This window comes from Magnolia sinica, chromosome 17 (assembly GCF_029962835.1).
Source record: "Magnolia sinica isolate HGM2019 chromosome 17, MsV1, whole genome shotgun sequence".
Lineage (NCBI taxonomy): Eukaryota > Viridiplantae > Streptophyta > Magnoliopsida > Magnoliales > Magnoliaceae > Magnolia > Magnolia sinica.
The window spans coordinates 11585982-11610272 of record NC_080589.1 but is presented as its reverse complement, the minus strand read 5'-3'; the positions used below and the strand labels follow the sequence as shown (position 1 = coordinate 11610272).

At 39.9% G+C, this 24291-nt stretch overlaps 1 protein-coding gene and 1 non-coding gene across 7 annotated transcripts in view; both read left to right on the top strand.

Moving 5' to 3' along the window:
• LOC131231927 (DNA mismatch repair protein PMS1) overlaps positions 1-4853 on the top strand; it is a 33459-nt gene extending 28606 nt beyond the window's left edge. For 4 of the 6 annotated variants that reach the window (XM_058228319.1, XM_058228320.1, XM_058228316.1 and 1 more), the window contains 3 exons: positions 1455-1558; positions 1691-1872; positions 4486-4853. In XM_058228319.1, coding sequence (XP_058084302.1) covers positions 1455-1558; positions 1691-1872; positions 4486-4593 — 394 coding nt within the window. In that variant the 3' untranslated portion in view covers positions 4594-4853. Of the gene's footprint in view, positions 1-1454; positions 1559-1690; positions 1873-3472; positions 3618-4485 lie in introns of those variants that run through there. The other 2 variants (XR_009164567.1, XR_009164568.1) reach the window with 2 other exon arrangements.
• Positions 4854-6703: 1850 nt separating this feature from the next.
• TRNAE-UUC (transfer RNA glutamic acid (anticodon UUC)) lies at positions 6704-6777 on the top strand. The gene has a single exon. It is a non-coding gene; the product is annotated as a tRNA-Glu (tRNA).
• The last annotated feature ends 17514 nt before the right edge of the window (positions 6778-24291 follow it).

Here is a 24291-nt window from a genome sequence, read left to right as displayed (position 1 = left end):
TCGCCAACATCTGCTTGTGCTATATGGCTAGTGACGAATCGGTAGACCATCTGCTCGTGCACTGTCCTTTCGTTTCTGAGATTCGAGGGGACTTTCTCTCAAGGTTCAGCGTTAGCGGCGCCATGCCGGCATCTGCGTCCTCCCTTCTCTCTTATTGGCATGGGTTCAAGTTGGGCAAACATATCTCCAAACTTTGGAAAATGGCAATTATGGCGATTTGGTGGGCGGTTTGGCAAGAGCGGAATGACAGATGCTTTAACAATGTGCAGGTTTCGGCTAAAGCTGTTGGGTCAAGAGCAAAACAGTTGCTTATCGAATGGGCTTCTATTGTGCCCTCTCTAAATAATTTTAATTTTCTCTTTTTAGGCTGCTAGTTTTCTTCTGTTCTTTTTCTTTGCCTTCTGCTATCTCAGCAGTCCCTCTTGTTTTTTATCTTTCGCTTAATGAAATCTCGTTGCTTTTATAAAAAAAAATTCTCACAAACCTAATTCCCCAAAAACCTTACTCTCAAAACCTAATTACCCGTAACCCTACTTCCAAACCCTAATTTCCAAAATTCAATTCCCAAACACTAAAGTCCAAACCCTAACCTACCCAAACCCCCACAAACCAAGTGAACCCCTTTGAATTGAGAACAACCCCTATTCTAGATGGAAACCCTACTTTCCATAGGTCCTATCTATTAATGTTTTATAAAATCTAACTGACAGGTTGTGATTTGGTCTTGAATTTGAGCATAGTTACATACATAAATTCATTAAACTTGTGATTGATTAACATTATTTTATACTTTAAATTGTGCTAGTTAATCCGTTGATGATCTCATTGCATCATTCTAGGCTAGGTCAGCCGTCTTGCATCAATTTTCATCATCGTTTCAAAAAAAAATAATGTTGGGATGTGTGCATATCACTAGCTGCAGATGATCATTTTTAAATTTCTATCAATCCCAGTATATGTAGTTCTGAAGGTCTGTTGGAACGTGATTCGTCTCTCTATTCTTCATCTTTTTGTAACAAGAATTTAACTATGGCAAAGCAAGAAATGAGCCTTCTTCGCATAATGATATCAAAGATTCAATTGTCTTTTTAATCAACAAAAATGCTCCATTTGAGGCTATCTTCTTAGAATAACTACACTTTTTTCCTAGGTGTCTCATCTTAACCATCCAACCCCAATTCATTGGGACAAAGCTTAGATGATGGTGTCTCATCTTAACCAGCCTATTAGCTTTTGCTGTTTCATCCTTTTGAAAATCCTTGTGAAACGAGATTACATTTAATGTAGTTTCATGATTATATGTGGATTCCATTTCTATCAATGCAATCGAGTTCTTTATTTCATATATCATGGGACTTGGTGTTTCCTAGTTATTCCAACTTGCGGGTTTTGATTTTTCTAATAGGTTTTGTTGTTCAGCTGGTAACTCACACTCTAGTGTGTGCAATTGTTAGGAAAAATGGCTTTACTCTGACTGAAGACATGCATGCTCCTCCCGGCCACCATTTTCTATTAAAAGCTGTTCCTTTCAGTAAAAACATAACTTTTGGAGCTGAAGGTAATTGTTGAGTTTGCATATTTGAAACACCTTTTTTTCTACTGTTGAATTTATAGTTCATAAAATCAGATGTACAAAATAGAATATCACACCTTACGACCAAGCATTACCTTGCTTTGTCCTCTTCAACAGATGTTAGGGAGCTTATTTCAACCCTCGCTGACAGTCAAGGGGAGTGCTCGGTGATCAGCAGTTACAAAATGGACACTCAAGATTCTATTTGTCCATCAAGAGTTCGCGGTATGCTGGCATCGCGTGCCTGTCGATCATCTGTTATGATAGGTGACCCGCTAGGAAAAAATGAGATGCAAAAGGTAACATCTTACTCATGATGCTCTTGTATTTGTCTTCAGACTATATGTGGATGGAATTTGAGTACATCATGTTTTTCTCTTTAGAAGTGGCTTTTTTCCTTTCATTTTCGACAACCAATAGTTTTATTACTCAAGAACGAGAAAAGGAAAGGAAAAATGACAAAACAAAGGGAGAGATGGCCCAGTAAATAAAATTGATCTAGCCACCACTTTTCAAGAAACTAATATGCTTTCCCCAGAGTAGATGTCAATTCCCTAGAGAAAATTTTAAGTCGATTCATGTGAGGAAAGATTGAAGGGGCAATTTTTGGCACACCTGCATGTGCCACACACTTGAGATATGGAATCATAAGGTGGATCCCACCATGAACACGCGATAGATTATGAATATCAGTATCATATTGGCTGATACGGCCGTATTGACGATACGCAATACGGAGTTGTATTGGCCTAATATGAAAAAGTTTACCTATATTGGCCCGTATCGGCTGATACAGGGTGTATCAGCACCGATACGGTCGATACAAGCCAATACATTCCTAAAAGCTCAATTTTGAATATATTTTTTTCAAAATTTCACTCATGTCTCTTCTTCTCCTTGTTTTTATTTATTTATTTGAATCATGGAAGAAGCTTAAAAACTCATTTTAGGCTAGATCTAGACCTATTTTGGGATCAAAGCAAATGATTTGAATTAGATTCGATAAATAGAAGCTAAGTGGACCATTATGGAAAAAAAAAATGGAAAGAAAGGTATACATTCACTTTCTTTTTTGATATTTTTATCTTCTTTTTGTTGTATTGTAATGTAATAGACCCTAGTTCACCAAACCATGCTTGATTTGTGTTCAATTAGGGCCCATTTAGTTGAACTTCAATAAGTCAAACCGACAGACAACATTCTCATCAAAGAATGGCCCAATACACCATCATATGCATGTCTAAGATACAAAATAATAATAATAATAATAAATAAATAAATAAAAATAAAAATAAAAAATTATTCTTGAATATCTTATCACTCTTTTTCTTTTTTCCCTAATATTTTCCTTCATTCTTTGGCTTAAAAAAAAAAATATGACCGACACGGCCCCGATACCGATACGTGACGCCGTATCATATCATTTTTCCGCTGGACCAACACGCTGACCGACATGGACATTCAAAACCATGAAACACACCCTGGCCAAAAGACCAAGCCACTCCATCCACTTATCAGGTCGACATGCAGATTGACTATAGCCATTTGCTTCTCCTTTTATTTTCTAATAGTCCATTTTTGTCATTAATGCATCACCCATTTGATAAGTGGACTAGCCTGATTGTTGGGGTAAGCAATGTTTGCTGTGGGGCCGAAAGATGAATGGGCAGGATCTGACAATGTGTTGTGCATGTCCTTTTGCAATCTGTTCTTGCTCTAATCACATTTCTGTTTCTCAATCGTAGGATGCATTTCTAGCCCTTTCATCTACCAACTTCATGCTTACTCTGTCAGATATTGTTGGTTTTTCATTCTTTGCTGTCATTGTTGGGATATTTCATTCATTTCTTTAACTGCTAGCGAATTACTCTTGTAAACCCAAACAACTTATGTTTTCAGAACTGGATTCTGCCCTGATTCTAGGACTGGACACATGCAGCATAGATATTCAAATCTGTAATTTACATTATGATACACGAGTGTTGGAGCTGAATCTGAGGCAGAGAATCTGCACAAGTCTTTTTTATTTTTTATTTGTTGAAAGGTAATCAGATTTTATTGAAAAAAGCCTGAAGGCAGCCATACAAAGGTGCATGACTGCACAAAAAGGAACAAAACCCAGCACCCCAGCAATCACCTAGTCCAATCTAAAATCGCTAGCTTTGCCTTCTTAAGGATCTCTGGAGCCGAACCCAAAAGTTGCGAAATCAACAATTATTCCGTTCACCCCAGAGAGTCCAAAGGCCGGCTAACAATGCTAGCCTCCAAATTTTTGACAACACTCCCCTTGTTTCCCCCATGCCACGTGAGGAACATCATCTCAATGGTCCCCAGCAAAATGAGAGAATCCGCATAAGATTTGAAACTCAATTTCCATAATATTGCAGTTTTTTTTAGAAGGTATAATATTGTAGTTTTTCCCTTCTTTCCGGAAAGAAAGCCCCTGATGGATCTTCAGTTGTTAGGAACTGAAACTATTTGGATACTCTTTAAGTTTTCAAATAAATCCAAAAATCATGGTATATGAGATCTGGACTGATCGTCTAGTGTACTGTACCTTGGATAAGCCATTCGCCAAGAATCACACAATCAGATGATCCAAACCTTTGGTTGGAGGATTTTTTTGCCCATCAACTGTTACCCGTTGGTTGGACTTTTTCCTAGCTGCCCATTTATGATTGTCAAGATTCCTCCAAATGTTGGTTAGGATTTGCCAAGTGATTTTCTCCCCATCAATTACAGGGTCCAGATCATACACAGGTACCACATTTAGGGAGGTAATATTAATACCAGATCCCTCTCCACGATTAGACCATGTGTTCATGCAATACACTATGCACTATGAAAGACTAGGTAGGAGGAACTAATGCTTCAAGTATATTGATGTTTTGTTCTCTTTTCTTGTGATGCAGATACTTCAGCATTTGGTGGGCCTCAAGTCCCCTTGGAATTGCCCACATGGCAGACCGACGATGCGCCACTTGATTGACTTGACAACTGTTCACAAAAGCTATGGTTAAGATGATACACCGGATGTAATGGCGGCCCATTTGGTGATGCAGGTGGTGATTTACTAGGGCCTTGTAATTTAACATCATGGGTGATGAAAGGAACCATGCTTTTTTTTGTTTTTTTATTGGATCAGCATTGGAATGATCAACAGAGAGTTGGCGCTGTTAGGGCTTTTCAGTTATCTAAGCTGCTTATTAGACGGGCTTTGTTTTGGAAATGGACATATCCCAGTTACACATCCTGTTCGATGATCCTACCATTCAATTGTGATCTTGCAAATCAGCAACTAACAGGTGCAGCGTTTTGCAGTTTATCCCCATCTACAGCGGGAGCCATGATGATGAGCGGTTTGGGACACCCCAGGGACAGTTTATCCGGCAGAGTAAACTGCTCAAACAAGCATTCTAATATTTCCTTGTCTGCATATAAGTCCAGCCCTTCAGGATTTTGGAGGACCCTAGAACCACTGCCTTCAAGAATGACATGTCGGCATCTCTGTTCAAACAGGTCTGGTCCATGAGCCAAGTGACTGGATCCAGGCCTGGCCCTGCCCACTTCTCAAGGGGCCATATGCTAGCAGCAAAAGTTCCAAGTCCTGGATAGCTTGTCCAGGTTAGACTTGCACTGGTCTACTCTGACGAGATCAATGCTAATCCCAGTTAGACTTGTATGTTGTTTGTTATAGCCTACCTGGGTCTACAAGGACAAGCTTGTCTGGCGTTCGTTGAAGCTTGTCTAGTCTGATTTTTCATTCAAGTTTAGGCCTTTCAACATTTTATGTAACCATATATTCAGGTTACTTGGATGGTTAGGATTGCTTAATCAAAGCAATTTTAGAGATATGCTTCATCGAAAATGGAACCCATAATTCAAGTGTTAGGCTTGTTTGATCTGTATGATTTATACATACACCCCACCCGGAATGGGACCCACAATTTAGATGGTTTGGATTGCTGTGTATCAGTTCCGCACCTAACAAGGACTAGTCACCATCATTTAAGAAATGGTGCATGACTTCATTTTAAAATATGAATTAAAAAAATATCGGTAAGCTGAATTACACACATTTTGTAAAAAAACATTTTATTAAAAAAAAAACCTTATGGGGTATTTAGAAATAGAAATTGGTGATCGCAACCATTAATACAATGGGGCCTGCTCCGGTGGTGCCGAAAAGGAGTGGGGCCCACGTGATATATTCAGGACATCCTACCCATCCATAAGATGTGTAACCTCAGGTGGGCCACACTACAAGGATAAGTTGAGAGTGGATGCCTACCATTAGTTTAGATGCGGGACCATGCAATGCCAATTCAGACCCTTCATCCGAACAGGCAAAACATCAGGCTGTTTTGCAACTCAGGTAAGCCCAGGGTGCTAATCAAGGGTGGGCATTCCCTCCCATCTTTTTCCCTGTGCTGTGGCCCAGCTAAAGTGGTGGATCATTCCAGTCTGTGATACGTGGTGGTAGCATGAGTCCATTCACCTGATTGACAGTTTGGATATCCTGGGTACGTCTTGTGGGCCCCACATCTGCCCAGTAGCACCATAAGCTTATACTGGCAAGTGGCACAATGTCAACTCTAGCCCACGTCTAATGCAATTTAGTAAATGGCTGAATAATCAGCTGAGATCGATCGATTTACATAAGATATATTTGAAAAGAAAGAATTTCAGAGAAGTAAATAATAAAATTAACCCACCATCAATTACCTACATACATAATTCCTCATGCATATAGAAATTTTAAGTATTTTAATTCGAGTGTTTTACTTTAACCTTATTTAAATATAATGTACACATACATAGACAGATATATGTATGTGTGTACCCTCGCCCACTTATATATATATCATTTTCAATAAATTCCATGTTTGGTGTTTTCATTTTTTTTATAACCTACTTTTACTGTCTTTTTAATGATCGAGACAAAATTAAACCCAAAAACCGTTTCTGATTAGGTGATCCTGACTGTTGGTTAGGTAGTTCTCTTGGATTAGAAAATCCAATCAACTAATTTTTCCAACTTTTTCTACGATTAATATTGTTCATTAATGATATACTAATGTTTTGGGTCTTTTTAAATATATAATCTTATTTGCTAAATATCAACACAAATCCATTGTCGTCTAGTCCGGTTAGGATATCTGGCTTTCACCCAGACGACCCGGGTTCAAATCCCGGCAATGGAATGTTTTTATACCTAGTTTTATTTTTTTGTTTCTTTCTAATTTGACTGTCCATTTTTTGGTGGGCCCATAGTAGTTGTATGGTCCACTCATTTTTTTAATTCTAGCTGTCCATTTTTGTGCAGTGGCTGCAGTGGGTTCAATGCGGCAACATCTAACCACTTATTAGGTGGGTCCCCTAGTATATATTGACCAATAATAGGCAAAAGATGTTCATTTCATGGAACACACGTGCCTGGTAAGCAGGTGAGATTTGCACGTGCTACAACGGTAACTCAGAAGCCAGGAATCCCCTACGAAGTGCCAATAAGGCACACTATTCGAGATATGCCTCTCATCAGATGGGCCCCATGATTAAGTTCATGATTACAAATGGTCGTCCACTCTGATTATCAGGTGGGCCGCAAGCATATATGAAAATGGACAGTTAGAAGTACAAATCACCTTCAATTCGGCTCTAACGGGTGGAACTATGATTTAAAAATTAGAAATTTTCTACGGGTAGTTCAAAGGTACACTCCATAAATTGGGAACATATATGCTTGCCCGCTCTTTGATGGCAGGCCCGATCTTGCTCCCATCGGCATCATTGATCAAGCATGCTTGTTGAAACAAATGTGGAAAATCATAAAAAGGGGTTGACGATGTTTACACATGGCCTAACATAGCCGGATCGAATGATCGAGAAGTTGTCACATGGCAGCCATGCTACACGTGGTGCACATGAACTTCAACCGGAGTTAGATACGTGGACAACTGGAAGCATTAAATACTAGAGTTCTATCAAAAGAAACTCGTGATGAATATATCACTATACTAAAAATAGCAATAGGATTATGGGATCTTTCATATGTACTGCACTGATATAATTGGCTATGGTTACGTGGAAAATCAAGAAGATTCTTATAACCAATCATCCAAATCTCTCACGATGCACAATCTTATATACAACCACTGCTCCTCCTAATCTATATAAACAACATATGATGAAGAGCTTGAGGCCCACACCCAATGCGATCAATCTGTACAGCGTAATGCTTCTTATCTTTAGTTTCTAGTTTATCCACTTCTGTCCAACCATGTTGCAGAACGTCCGGATTTTAAGTTAGCTTAAATTGCTATTGTCCAATGTCATCGTTGCAATATAATTACAAATAATATAAATATCAACGACTTACTGTCGTTGGATCCCCAATCAACTGAGTCCTTAGAAAATCACAACTCGGTTCCATCATGTTGACCAATCCACCTCAATAATTTGTCCATACAAGCAATTGAAGGTATTTATCTTCTGTTTATTTCTTTGTTGATTATACTAAGTTTCAAATATAAATCAATAAAATCGATATTGTTAGCCTTTGCCTTTAAATCTTTTCATCATTATTTTATTGAGAAATACAAAACCTACAATCATTGTTCAAAGAAAAGTCATAAACGCAAGGCAAAAAGAATCTATTTAAAATGACTAATCCCTATCCTTTAAGATTATCGTTGTAACAATTGATGGCTGACAAAGGTGACCAATCTCATAAATTCAGTCTCAATCTGTCTATCTTAGCACCAAGGTAACTAGTGTTCAACCAAACTCAAGTATAGTACGACTCTGACACGCCTGCACCATCCTAACCGCACACGCTTAACCAAATGACAACCTTCATTATGTAGACACTGGATCACAGGCAAATCACGCTCATGGGTGCCTTTTCAAGCTTTTGTATGTATTTATGGCTTGAGGTATTGTATATATGAATTGGGGTCGCCACTAGCGGATTACTCATATTTTCATAGCCGGCTAGACCATGTAGAAACCTTAAAAGAAGGAACTGGAGGATTCCTTGTCTTAAAATGATTCCTGATCTACAACCAAAAATTTTAGGTAGAGTACCATGGTAATAATGCAGGAAAGTGTCAGGCACTCTTTCTGCCCGTACGAGCGTACAGTCTGTTCTTCACAGGATAAGACGAAATATCATGGGATTAAATTAGTTCTTGTGCACAAATGATGCAAATGTATGTATAATGCGCAGTGTAGAAAAGCGGTGCCTTCTTCAAGCGATTGATCGGGTCAAAGTTCTCTACTCAGACTCACCCACTCAAAGAAACGGTTGAAAGACTAGTCGATCTGAGTTTTTTATGGGCAAGATCTGGTACATTGACAAGCTGCAAAGTATACACTCGAACTGACAAAACAAGCAAGTGGGTTGGGATGGAGATAATGATGCATAATGCATATGCAAGTATGAATGAAGTTGATACAAGTTAGGTAAGTGGATGAACGGGTTGATTTGGAGTGGATCAAATCAATTTTCAAGGTGGCTCAGGTGGCTAAGGGTTAAGCTTGGTTGGGTTGACTTGGGCTAGAAACTCCACTCCTAACACTCTTTTCTCTCATTAGTCGATGGTTGGGCTAGATCCCACTCTCCTTCTCTCACTCTTCTCTTCCTTAAGCTTCTCTTAGTAATGGTGAGTGATTGAAGATGTGAAGTGAAATGGGATATTTATAAGATTTTGAAGTGGCATCATGTTGATTCCTGTAAAGTCTACGAGTAAAAAAGGCTCTAAAGGCTGAGATTGACTGCTAGAATAGGAGTGCCATATAGCGCAATGTGGATGGCTGGATGGATCAAGTTATAAGAGACTTAATTTTGAGTAAAAACTAAAGCAAGGGGTCATTTCGCCCAAGGTGAGTTGCCCGATATAGTGCTAGCTTTGTCACTCCCACCTCACACACAATAAAATACTATGGGGATCCATGTAGCAGGTAACGCATGCACCGTCTGCCACGTGATGGGCCCCATTTTTTTGTAAGGGCTCCCTGTGTGGTGGTATCTCTCCTCTAGTCCACTCAATTTTGCCTTATTGTGGCCCCAAAGGTTAATCGGCCTGGGCTTGGGCTTGGATTTGGCTTGGGTTTTAGGGCTCCTATAGTTCTCTGATCAACTCGTCAACCCTAGGTGAGGTGTCTACACGTTAACATGTGTGGCTTTGTGTTTGATCGAACTACACAAATAGGCAAATTCTAGCCATTTGGAAAATCATAATTAGACAATTTATATGAGCCAAATGTGGAAAACCAATCTATAATATGTTGTTGATGTCTTAAATCTGTCAATAACAAGGTCTGTCGATGCCATCGACAGATGCTTGATCCCATCGGAAAAATCCAAAAAATCCATGATGGTTGTTGGAACATTTTGGTGTTGCTACTCAATGTCATCGAAGGAGTCTGATACCATCGACATATTCTTGATAGGATGTCAATGCCATCAAAGGTCCCATCGAGCGCGTGCGCACATAATTTTGTTAGTGCGGGATTTGTTTCCTATTCTAGTTGTGATGGTTTATATATCGGGTGTAATCATGATTTGGGATGAGAGAGGTGGATTAATGCTTTCTAATTCGTTTTTAAGGGTTCAAGGGCATAGCTAGGGCTTGTGAAGTAGATTCGAGGCATGTTCGAATTGGCAAGACTCCATCTTTTGTAATTCCTGCTTTCATAGTGCATTACTCATCGCTTTGTGCCGTGGTTTTTTCCTGTAAGGGTTTTTCCATATAAAATTCAAATTGTTCTTGTTTGGACTTGGTTATGCGATTGCGTGTACCTTGCTTGATTTGTCTCTATGTGCTTCCACGGTTCCCCAACAAAATATTCAAATAGATTTATATACTTTGTGGGCTTGGTGTAGCATCCTTAGTATTATATCGAAAAATCACATTATATATCTCACAAGCCAAGGAACTTTTGGCTAGATCCATGGCTCCAAGAAGGAAGATTCATTAACAAATTTTGATTTTGGGCTCGTTTGTGTATCTATCCACTCCAACATATGGCACCTTCTAATGACTATTGACATCCACTGGAGATGTGTGCCAACCATTGTAATGATATGATGGAAATCATTAACCAAATTCAAACCAGATATCCATCAGACTTCTCTAATGAAATGGTTTGGACCCCAAATCACAAAGGAAACATTTGGGTATCTTTTGCTATTGACATCTATCATCGTTACAGTTCCAAAGGTAAATTAATGTGAAATGGGTTGCAATTTCAAGCTTTTGCTACTTGGTTTACCTTCACAACAAACTTAGTTGCGGTTTTTCGAAAGACAATGGGAGCATAAACTTTTCCAAAATAATATTTTAGTTAATGGATCCTCATTTAGACATAATTAAATCTAAAATCAATATAAAATTGTAATAAAGTTACTAGTAATCAATGTCGTAAGATTAGATATTGTCACCCAATACCTAACCTCCAATCAGGAAATCTCTCACCGATTTATCCCATATGAGAAGTGAGGAAAACCTCACACATACCCTTATAATACTAGAGATGTTTGATGAGAAAGTCGTTCACGACTGGACCACCCCACATATGGGCATGTGCATGGAAGGAGTGAGGGGAAAAGGCTTTGTGTGTGTGTGTGTGTGTGTGTGTGGTGGTGACACCCATGAGTATAAATGTTTGAAGCTCTTTTTTCCCTTCTGGCATAGATCTATGTAAAAGGAGTTACGGTTTTAGGGAGAGACACAAGTATAGTGTTCCGTTACTCTATAAATTTTGGCATTGCCCTGCTACATTTAAAGTCGACATCATGCCTATCCATGTATTCAAATTGACATATCCTCTCACTCTCATGGCCACCATCCCTAGACAAACATCTCACATAGGTCCAAAGGATTGAACAACGGATCTTAAGCATTAGATGTCCATCAAGAATAATTTAAAACAAATAAAAAAAAATTTAATAGTTGAAAAACTTTGATTAACTATTAGAAATGGAAGATATGCTAGCCAATTGAAAAAAAATACTTGATGAATGATCCAAATCACAAGATTAGTTCAATAATCATGTCATGGGCAAACAAGTTGTCCCTTGTTGAATCATATGATCCTCGATTAGCCACATGTTGGTCACCAATGTAACTCATAAGATGAGCCAAAGTACATACCACTAAGACTTTGAACTTCTAAAATGTTCTTATGTCTAAGGATTAGTCAAAGCTAGTACATAGACAAGTTAATATAATCAATGCATGATAGGCCTCCTGGTTTATAGACTTGAAGTGATCCATCGATGCAAGTGTCCAACCAGTCTAATAACATGAGCCCATATCTATAAGTACTTGCACTTTCATGTAGGCTAAGGCACAAACTCGTCATTGAGCCTCAGGGCTATGGTTATGCCTGTAGACATGATAAACAAATTTTAATATATCTAAATCACCATAATTCACTTTTTTTTTTTTTTTTGACAAATCATTATTCAATCCAAATCCAGACACTAAAATAATCTCAAACACAAAAGACTCGAGACACTCAATCCACATTACGCAAATCATTATTCAATCCAAATACATCATAATAATGCATCCCAAGCACAAAAGACTCAAAACACTTACAAACCATCATTCAAACAAATCATTATTCAATCCAAATACACCACAATAAAACGTCCTAAATACAAAGACTCAACTCACTTGCAAACCATCATTCAAACACCTTCCTAGTCTATTTACACACACACACACACACAAGGAATAAAAGTCATAAACTTCAATTCGCACCAATAAGGAGTCGAAGATGGCTGTTCAGTCGCCTCATGCCTATCTCCCAAGTGAAAGAACACTACAGGTCAAACGTGGAGTTGTAAGCTGGTGTAAATCTAATTAAGGGGTTTTTAAAATAAAGATTTTTTTATCCCTAGTGCTCTCTAGGCGAAAATCTACATCCTCAACACCCTCTAAAACTATAGAAGAAAAACATATAAATTCAGGTTTCATGGGACTTTAAACAAGAACAAGAAAAAGGCATAAAATGGGACAAACAAATTCTAGTAAACGGAACAAAATAAATTCTCTCATAAGTTTTGAATGATGATTTGACAAAGCATTTGAAGGTCTTTCTATTTCTATGTTGAAATTTTTCTCTAGAGTGCGTTCTATTCATTTATTCAAGGGTCCTAGAAACATACCCATGTGGAGTTGGCATGCCAAAGTTGTGCTCGATGGTTCTCCTTCGTCCTTCCTTTCTGATGGCCAATGAACATATAGCTTTTACCATTAATGGTCCCAATACCAATCACGATTGCTGGATCATCATAACCTGCACAATCTCCATGGAGCTCCACCCACTTTAAAGTATATGAAAAAAGGTAAGTTGGTTTTCTTTTAAGTACGCAAGAGTAGAAAAATATGCAGATAGTCACATCATATAATGAGTAAAATAAGGTAAATGCTTGAAAATACCTTGTCTGAAATGTTCAATACGTGGACCAAAAATGTTGGCTTGTTGGATGGAAATGCAAAGAAGATTAGATGGAAAACATTGCTATTGAGAGAGAACCAGAGAAAAGAAAAACAATCCCTAGCTTTGCTTCTTTGAGATTGTCTCGTGGACCTTTGTTTAAAGATTTATTTTTGTGTTGGATACTTGGATTAGAAAAGATAAAAACATACACCAAATTCCAAAGAATAATAGTTCAAATTAAAAAGAAAATCCAAATGAAACTTAAGCTACATGTAAACAATGAATAACCAACAAATCAAAACTCACATCAATTATTTTCTTCTCCAAATCAACCAACAGTTTCTCAAAAGCAATAGCGGTGGAGAACTGTTCGACTTGGCTGCATTTCTCACGTTAAAAAACTGGCACTTTCTTATCATGCGGTCAAACTGATACTTGAACTTGCTAGCATCAAACCATCAAACTCACGATTGCGATGGAGAAAACCAACCATTTGAGCAACAAGCAGATCAACTGAAGCTTTGTGGAGGGGTTGGTGCAGCACAGTCAGGTCATTCCTTCTCTGAGGCCCCTGGTTATTTAGATCATTTAACCTGGTGGTCTGGCATTGTTCGTGGTTGTTTTCTGGTTTTTGTTGGTTGCTTGTTTTGTATTCCCACTTTGTGGCCTTCATTTTAATGAAATTCCCAGTTACTTGCTCAAAAAAAAATCAATTTGATATTGCATCCAAACACACCCTTAAAGAACAGAGAAAACTATTTAATGGAGAACAGGCTAAGCTGCCTATTTAGCCACTATTAATTTGTGGCCACTCATTCATGGTATCCAAGGCATGCACATTGGTCAATCCTCAAAATAGTTGGCACCAATGTTGATGGAGATTAACTTGGAAATCACTCATATTACAAACTGCTACATCTGATAGTTGGCCACAAATGGTCAATTTCAAAAAACAATTCGCAAATAAGATGGCTAAGGTCATCGGAGTGTTAATGAACCCAAGTCCTCAATCTTAAGCTGGGTGATTGCTGGCCGTACCGTTGGGTCCACCCAGATGCACCATCAAACTGAATAGCCATCATTAGTCTAGTGAATTGAAATAACCAAATTGTGATATCCATATCATTCATATTGATGTATCTGCTCCAAATTGCAATTTGTGTTACTCTCTGAGTTGTGATTTGAGACAAACACAACCGCAGTTAAAGGGCTACTTACCTCATTGTGAATGCTTGGGAACACCCACTGATTTTGCTCATTTTTTCTCAATTAAAAAGAATGTCCTAATTTCAATATGCATGTGCATCCAAACTCGGCCTTTACCTCATGATTCTGGTCATGCCCATTCTCTTCCAACTATTTCTTTTCTACCACAACTTTCACTCAGCATGCAGAAACCAATTCGCTGGACGCCTTGAGTGATCAACTTTCTAGGAAGTAATTGGAAAAGCTTCTCAGAAACAACCGAGTCATTCGCCACGGTCGCAGCTACAATAACCACATTATATGATCTCTCTCCAATGTCATCACACATTGTTAAAAGATACATTGTTTATCATGCTTGTAGACATCATGCTTAGATACATTGCTTATCATGCTTGCGGTCATCCTACTTTTTTTTTTGCTTGTTCTTTTCTTCTTCTTCTCATTCTTTTTTATTTGTGTGCGTCCGTGGACATCCTACTTTGTGTGTGAAGTATTCAAAAGAAAAAGCTTACTTCAACTCGCTTGTGACTCCTAGCCTGGGAGTTGTGTGCATTTGGCGTTTCAACAAATGGTTAACTAGAGATGATTTACCTACATTTGGATTTCCGACAATTCCAGCTCGTTTCAGCAAACGGTTAACTAGAGATGATTTACCTACATTAGTATATCCAACAATTCCATCTTGAACATATTCCATGATAAAAGAATACTAAAAAAATTGAAATAATGAAGTTACACATCAATCCCTATCCCCAAATAATCAAGACAGCTATGATAATGATGATGACACATCAATCACTAAACTAAATTTGAAAATTCTAAACAAGCTTCATCAATAAGCGAGGCCACTGTGACTTATGTGTTTCACGGAACATGACCAAAGCCCATTGATTAGGTTGTCACATGTTAAGGTTCGAGATTGTTCGTGTGTTAAGGGTCGAGGTTGTCTTGTGTCAGGGGTTGTAGGGCCCACCGTGGGGTATGTGTTGAATCAATTCCGTCCATTAGATTCAGAATTTTATCTAAGTCTATGGACCAAATAATAAATCACATCCATAGATATGGTAGATCACAATACAAGAAAATAGTTGGAAGTGAACAATTATCATTATCAGTTGTTGTGGGGCCACAAAGAGCTCGTATCCGGTTGAAATTTGCATCTTCCCATTGAAATGGCAAGTCATGAAGAAAATGAACGGATTAAATCCACCTTTAAATAAGCTTAATCATCACGTGATGTCACATCATGTATTGAATTGAGGCTAAAAAACTTCTACCATGCATACTAGGGAAAAGGCAACTGTATTTTGGTCCTAAAGGATTTTAAAAGCTCTAAAGAGGTTAAAAAGAAAAAGGAAATAAGAAGGGAGGCTATTCTCTTAAAACGATCATACCTTACCTTGTTTCAATTGGGACATGTATTGGAACCGAGACTAAAAAAACGTCTATCATACTAGGGAAGCTCATTAGGGCAAGGGTGTTTCGGTCTTTAAAAAAATTAAAACACTAAGGGCGTGTTTGGTCCGTGAGTATTTTGGTCTTAAAAAAATTTTGGGCCCGTTTGACCGGGCGGATTGGAAGGGATTGAATGGTATCAGGGTGGATGGCATGCATTTCAAGGTAATGATAGTGTTGTCAGTGGATTGTCTTAAGATCCATGGGATTGCTATCTGCCAGGATTGCTATATTGAGCCTGTTTGGCATGCCCGGCCAATCCCGGGATTAAACCTTCCCATCCCTTCCAATCCCTCGAACCAAACGGGCAAATTTGAACGGATTAGGGTGGATTGGACGAGATTTAAAGGTAATGATGGTGTTGTTAGTGGATTGTCTTAAGATCCATGGGATTGCTATATCCCGGGTCCAGATCACCCAGTCTATTTGGCACGCCCGGCCAATCCCTGTATTTAACTTCCATTCCCTTCCAATCCTCCTGGCCAAATGGGCCCTTGAAACACTAAGGGCCTATTTGGGCGGTGGGATTAGAAGGGATTAGGTGGGATGGGATTCAAAAAACATAATTATTACTCATGGCAGAGATTGTCCGCTGTTGGCATGGGATAAGATTAATGGCATGCTTTGGTGATAATATGGTGGTACATTGAATGGTACCCACCATCATTTGAAATTACCGAGAATAACACACGTGTTATATCTAAACCGTTCTTTTGTTTTGTAACCTCATTTTATAGCATGGGCCTAAAAATGAGGTAGATCCAAAACTTATGTGTCCCCAAAGAAGTTTTCCACGGTAAGTATTCAATCCCCGTTGCTTTCTATGATGGGGTCCAATTAAGCTTTAGATTTACCTAATTTTTTGGCCTTGCTCTAAAATAATCTCGAAAAATGGGTGAACGGTGTGGATATAGCCCACACATCATGATGGGACCACAACTTGCTAACATTGAGTGAAATTGGCACAGGACCCAATGCAATTCCATCTAATCTAATTCCAAGCTTTTCCATTCTTCCCGGTCGAATTTCGACAACCTTCGACCCTTAACCGGTATTTGCTCGCGACCCTAATTCACATGTCGTCAACCTGAATCGACTCAACCCAGGACTTATACCTTAGCGACCGCGTCGTCGCCGCAGTTCCGATGCCGCGACTAGCGCGCCGAGGCGATACCCTGGTTGGGAGATGTGGGCCAGCATTCGGTGCGAGAAAAATGTTGCACGTGCGAATTCTGAGAGAATCTCTACGAGATATCACATCAATCAATCAACCCATCAATCCCATCATGTCAAGTACACATCACCTTTCACCCTTTCCCAAGTAAGCCCCAAAGTCAAAAAGTTCTTAAAAAGCCCATACTTCTCTTACACCATTTGCCACAAAAGTCAAAAAAAATCTCTTACACCCATCACTCACCACATCCATCACTCCATCACCCATCACTCTTTCTCTCTCTCTTTACAACTCTCTTTCGCATTTTTTTTTCAAACCATTCCCAAGCAAGAAAGAAACCACCACACGTCCAAGCCTCTCCCCATATCCTCCAAGCTACAAGTGTGGCCCACCTTTCCTACCCTTTCATCTCCCATCTCAACCATCCAAACCTCATCTCCTCCGTTGGAATCAAAGCTAAGGAGCTAAGGAAGCCAAGGGAGCAAGAAGATCAAGCGGTGGGTGTGTCATAGGCTAGATTTTCATGTGTTTATGATGGGCCAAGTGAGGCCAACCGATCAATGGTTTGGATCTCACTTTGGACCCTAAGATGTGGCCGATGGCCCACTTGGATCATCATGATCATTCCATGATGGGGCCATTCTCCATGGACCCCATCATGATGTTTATTTTCCTTGCATACTTAGGGTCATCTAGACCGTCTATTTTAGTGGAGAAGGGATCTCCACCGTTGGATTTCGATTTAATGGGCCCACATGTAATGGGACCCACTTGATTTATGTTGTAGATCATTGAAGGGAGGGCCCATAGTGCCGGGGTCCCTCCATCACGCGTGTCCCACTCTCTATCTCTCTCTCTCCCTCTCTATTTCATTTTCTTTTATGAGATCATGATATGGTTGTGTGGCCCACTTGAATGGACCCCACCATGAGGCATGTATTCTACCCAACCATCTACAAGTGGGACCTACTTTGTGTGTGTTGTATCCACACCATACTCCATGAGGTGGCCCACCTAAGCAGGGCCCACTTCAAATGCATATGTAAGGCTAAACCGTCCAGCGTCCCTGGACACTGGATAAAAAAGGGAAAACACAAATATCAGCTGTTTCCAAGCTTATGGGTGGCCCACTCATGTAGGCCCCACCTTGATGCAGGTGTTCAATCCATGCCATCTATCCTATATACCAACTCATTTTAGGCGTTGAGCCAAAAAATGAGGTTGATCGGATCATCTGGTGGGCCATACCTTAGCAAACAGTGATCTCCACCGTTTAAAGTCCCCCAGATTTTTCCATACACTGAAAAATGCCCAATATTGGACTTGATGGATGTGTTATGGGCTGTAGAAATCAGTGGGCATGGTGGATTCTTCCGATCAAAGACCAATAACTAACAACTGAAAGATCTAAATGGCAAAAAAAATGTGAAACAAACAAAAAAAATATAAGTGAAGGTAGTGTTAAAAGACTCGTGATATGTTCTATAATTGAAACAGAAAACTGCCTGGTTACTGGCCCCACTTTGATGTTTATTTGTCATCCAACCCATTCACGAGGTGGGCCACTCCCGGTGGACCCCCTCCAAATTTCGACTCCATCCACGGCTCAGTGGCCTACACTGCAGAAAGCGTGATATTGAACTTCGCCATTGAAAGCTGTTTTGTGGGCCACGGAAGTTTTGGATCAAGATGAAATTTGTGTTTTCCTTTCACTCAGTCAGTGTGACCTTGTCAACGAGTTGGATGGCGGGAAGACACTATGGTGGGCCACACATGTGGAACCCACCATTGTTGTATATGTTACCACACCGTCCACGGCTGTGGATAGTGGAACTCACCATGGTGCATCAGTTTTATTCACACCGTCTAGCTGACGGTGGAGCCCACGGTGATGCATGTGGTTTATTCACACTGTCCAATGACAGTGGGACCCACCATGATGCATGTGCTGCATCCCATCCACCCAACCATTTTAAAAGCTTATTTTATGGCATGGGCTTAGAGAATGAGCTAGATCCATAGTCCAAGTGGACCCCACCTTGGCATGTTGTGAGGCCATTAGATGTATTTGTGGCCCATGGTTGAGGCCCACTTGGATATATATGTAAGGCCCATGGGTTGAGGCCCATTTGATGTATTATGGGCCCATGGGTTAAGGCCCATTAAGATGTATTGGGGCCTATGGGTTGAGGCCCATTTGATGTACATATGGGGCCCAATTGGTGTGGCCCATTTGATACACATAAGACCCATGAGATTAGGCCCATTTGATGCATTCTAAGGCCCACGGGTTATGGCCCATTGCAATGCACATAAGGCCCATTGGTGCGGCCCATTGATGTGGCCTACTTGATGAATATAAGGCCCATATGATATGGCCCATTTGATGTATTTAAGGCCCAATGGGATGTACCTAAGGTCCATTGCAATGTGTGATCCCAACATAGTTTATGTAATAATGATTATGACAGTCGTGCCTTGGGAGCAATGTTGGTTTGACGTCCACATTGCAAGTATAATGTTGGTTAAATGTCCACATTACAACTCTCCCTAGGGCCCATTGTTTGGCCCGTACTTGTTGTGTGTAGGCCATCTAGGCCATCTGCGTTGTAAGGATAGTGCATTACTTTATAACATGTGTAGTATAGCTCCATAACTCATGATCATACGCATCATATGTATGCTTGGTATGAGAAGTGACTGATCATAGCATATGCCTTCGGGCAGATTGTTTAGGGGCTCCCGGATAGGGGGTGTTGCCCTACATGAGCGCATGATACGCGCAGGATTGCTGTATGACTGGATAGTATGATTCATGCATTCGCATTGTGTGATATGGTTACTGTACGCCCTAGCGACATCAGGGCCGTAGCCTCCACTGACGTATCGTGGTTGGCAGGATTGGATACCGAAAATATTGTTCTACATGGGGTGCTATAGATATCCCTGGGTGAAAGTCCCTAAACCCTTATGGTACCAAGAGGTTGCTCCAACGTCTAGACCGAGTGGGTGCATGAGCACCGAGTGCCGATTACCAGACGGTTGTGCTTTCCACTGTGTCGTAGTTGGTTGGAAGGGGGTGCGGCCTTATTCGCCCGAGAGTAGGGGGCAATGCTAGGCTGAGTCTGACCAGCTTGAGGAATGGGTCCGCTATTGACGAGCCGAGCCTGATATTGGCAGGCGGATAGTGAGGTCTTTTCCACTCACCTTATTGCGCGCGATGGGGCGGCAATCTGGCTTGGAGTGTACTAGACCCCGGTGATATTCCAGATTTGAGCTGTATTGATATGTGGACTTAGATGAGGATTTGTATGCTTGAGTTGCATTTCGCATTACATGGTCTTGGTATGGCCGACATCATTCATGCTTTGCACCGCATGGCCTTGGTACGGCTAATGGCATTCTTGGCATTCATCAGCATGTTCCGCATTACTCTGATACTGTATAACTGTATTACCACCTTGGAGTGTACTAGACAAGATATATTAATTTTGATTTGTATTGATATGTGGACTTAGATGAGGATTTGTATGCTTGAGTTGCATTTCACATTACATGGTCTTGGTATGGCCGACATCATTCATGCTTTGCATCGCATGGCCTTGGTACGGCTATGGTATTCTTAGCCTTCATCAGCATATTCCGCATTACCTGATACTGCGTAACTACATTACCACCTTGAGCATACACTTTTACCACCCTCTAAGCTTTCTATAAGCTTATGCACGACCGTTGCGTGCAGGTGACGTTGGATCGCAGCAGCGTTGAGGCTTGGGCGCGTGGCAGATCATTTTGGAGTTTTTGATCATCATCATTGTATTTCCCTTTATGCTCATTGTACTTGTAAAGTTTTTGATCATAGTGGAAATGTGATGGAGTTTTTAGTTTTTGTTTGTGAGTTATGCCTTTGGTTATGCTTATTACGAATCAAACTGATGTTGAAAATCCTCCTCGTAACATCTCAGGATCGAAACTTGGTGAATGAGTGCTGGGATCCGAGAATGGGGTTCTATGAAGGCTGTCACATCATGATGGGACCACAACTTGCTAACATTGAGTGAAATTGGCACAGGACCCAATGCAATTCCATCTAATCTAATTCCAAGCTTTTCCATTCTTCCCAAACATAGAGTGGAAATGGCACGGACCAGATGAATCCCATCCCACCTAATCCCTTCTAATCCCACTTCCCAAACATGCGCTAAGGGAGTGTTTGGTGCATGGTATTAGATGGCACAAGTTGTGTAGGTCCCACCATGATGTGTGGCCTATATCCACACCGTCCACCCATTTTTTGAGATCATTTTAAAGCATGGGCTAAAAAATTAGGTAGATCTAAAGCTCAAATGGACCCCACCATAGAAAGCAATGGGGATTGAATACTTACCGTTGAAAACTTCTTTGGGGCCACCAAAGTTTTGGATCTGCCTCATTTTTAGGCCCATGCCATAAAATGAGGTTACAAAAAAAAATGAACGGTTTATATATAATACATGTGTGTTATTCTCAATAGTTTCAAATGAAGGTAGGTATATCTATTCAATGTACCACTTTATTACAAACAAAGCAGGGAATTAAGCTTATCCCATGATAAAAGGTATCAATCCATGCCATGGGTAATAATTATGTTTTTTGAATACCATCCCACCTAATACTTCCCATTGCCATGCCCCAAACACCCCCTAAGGGCATGTTTGGTCCGTCGATTAAAATGGTATTGAATTGTATTAGATGGGATTCACATATTTATTGCACAATGATATCACGTTGAGAAATACTATGTTATTTTAGCCATTCAATTCTTTGTTTGGGATAAAACTATTGCTACTGGAAAACACTAGATTAAACAAAATCATGTTTGATGGACCATGGAATTGTAATCAAATTCACAACGGATGTCATTCACTTGTACACACATAAAATCAGAATGTCACATGTACATGGTGTATGTGGATGGACAGCATAAATAAATGCATACACAATGTGGGGCTCACATGTGTAGTGAATTTCAAAATTCATGGAAATCCTGTGTGGAACCAAATGCAATTCCATCCTACTTAATCTCAACCTTTCTCATCCTCTCCAAATGATGGATGGAATTTACACGGGACAAAATGTAATTCTATCCCACATAATCTCATCTAATACCCTTTGCCAATCACTCCCTGAAGATGCCAAAAAAATAAAAGAAATGGAAAGGGATGCCATTCTCTTAGAACGGCCATACCTTAACTCTATTTTACTAAAAAGCCTTCTTTCAATCGCGCAGCAGGCCTTAGGTTTTTTGGCCGGTAAAGATCCCTTATTTCAATAATGCAGCACCTTACAGTTTTAGCTTAGTTTTTCTGGTTAGTAATAGAATTTTTATTCTTTCACAAAAAAAAAAAGAAAAAGTAGAAAGTTAGAAAACAGAAGTTTTGTTGTTTTTTTTTTTTTTTTTTTACACACGCGCACACTCCCCTATACACGCACACTGGTGGAATTTCACCACCTATGAGTACTCGAACCCTTGATCGGGAGTCTCAACTCCTGAGAGTCTACCACCCCAGCAAGAGTAGAAGACAGAAGATATATTATATTCAACTTCCACGTCCACCATTCTGAAGAGAGGGAGGTACTTAGAATTGCTTTGATTGGAAGATGCAAACCCTCCTGTCCTTTTCTTTTCTTTTTATTTTATTTATTTTCAAGAACGGCGGCTAACACAATAAAGAAGTCCAGTCAGGGATTTGAACTATGATTTGAGCCGTGATTATTATATATATATTTTTTAAGAAATCCATTAACAGCAAAAGATGGGGCGACATCCAAGTGACGCGGATTAGGTACTGACTGGTTGATTAGGCGGACTTGTTACTGGAGTGACGTCACCTAGTTACGTGGGACCATCATGATGTGCATGTGCTTTATCTGTATTGTATATTCATTTTGAGATATTAATTTAGGGCATAAGCTACCGAATAAGCTAGAGAATGAATCAAATCCAAAGTTTAAATAGACCCCACGATATAAAACAGTGGGGAGAGTGACACCCACCATTACAAATTTCTTAGTGCCACGAAAGTTTCAGACCAAGCTGAAATTTGTGTTTTCCCTTCTTTCGTGATGAATATCACAATGGACCTTAAGAAGGCTTCAACAGTGGATGTCACTCTTTTCACTGTTTTTCGTGGTGGGATCCACTTCATATTTGTATTTGGCTCATTCTTTTTATTTACCGTGCTCTAAAATGATTTCTCCAAATGAACGGATAATGTGGGTACAACACATACATAACAGTAGGTCTTACGTAACTTGGTCATGTCATTTTGGTAGTGAGTATTGCTGCCCAACCGGTTAGTATTACTCGGTGCCCTTGGATCCATCATGATTTATGTATTGTATTCACACCATTCATCTATTTGGATAAGTTATTTTATTTTGATATTTAAAGAAGGAGACAAACCCAAAGATATAACGGCCCTACTGTATAAAATAGTAGGGAGAGTGACGCCCACCACTGAAACCTTCTTAAGATCCCTGTTATTTTTATTTGAGATACAGCTTGTTCATGAGATAACATAGACATTAAATAAAGGAAAAGTGAAAACTTTAGCGGCCTTAGAAGTGTTTAATGGTGGACGTCAATCTCTCAACTGTTTTATATGGTGGGGTCCATTGGTGCTCCGGATCTGACTTATTCTTCTTATGCCCTGAAATGGTCTCTTCAAATGGATGGACGGTGTATATAAAACATACATCGTGGAGGGACCCATGGAACTTGGTGACGTCACTTCCGTAGTGCCACATTCACCTGATGTGGCGGACCATCCACTGAGGCGGACCATCCACCTACTCAGCTCTAGAAGGATTTCCTGCCATCTTCTCATCATAGCAGCTACTCGCCACATCACATCTGTAAACCATCAAATTAAAGAGGTCCAATCAACTATCTGAACCGTCCATCACGTGGAGCCCAACTCTGGTTGCATGTTTCTTCAAGATCATCATATCAATGGCCACTAAAATGAGCCACCCCTATCAATATATAATAAAATCATTAAAGTAATTGACTACAACCGTTAATCATTTAGGTCCCACCCTGTATTGCTCATCTATTTCAAGAATAATTTCCATCGGACAATCCTAACCGTCTGATTGACGATAAGTGGAGCAGGTGGTTCGCATTGATTTATTAAGTTATGGTTCATCCATCAGGCTGACAGCGGACCCCACCTTGGATTGCCCTTATCTAAGGTTCATTTTAACCAGATAATCCCCACCATCAAACCAATTGTTAAAGAATAATTTCCATCGGACAATCCTAACCGTCTGATTGACGATAAGTGGAGCAGGTGGTTCGCATTGATTTATTAAGTTATGGTTCATCCATCAGGCTGACAGCGGACCCCACCTTGGATTGCCCTTATCTAAGGTTCATTTTAACCAG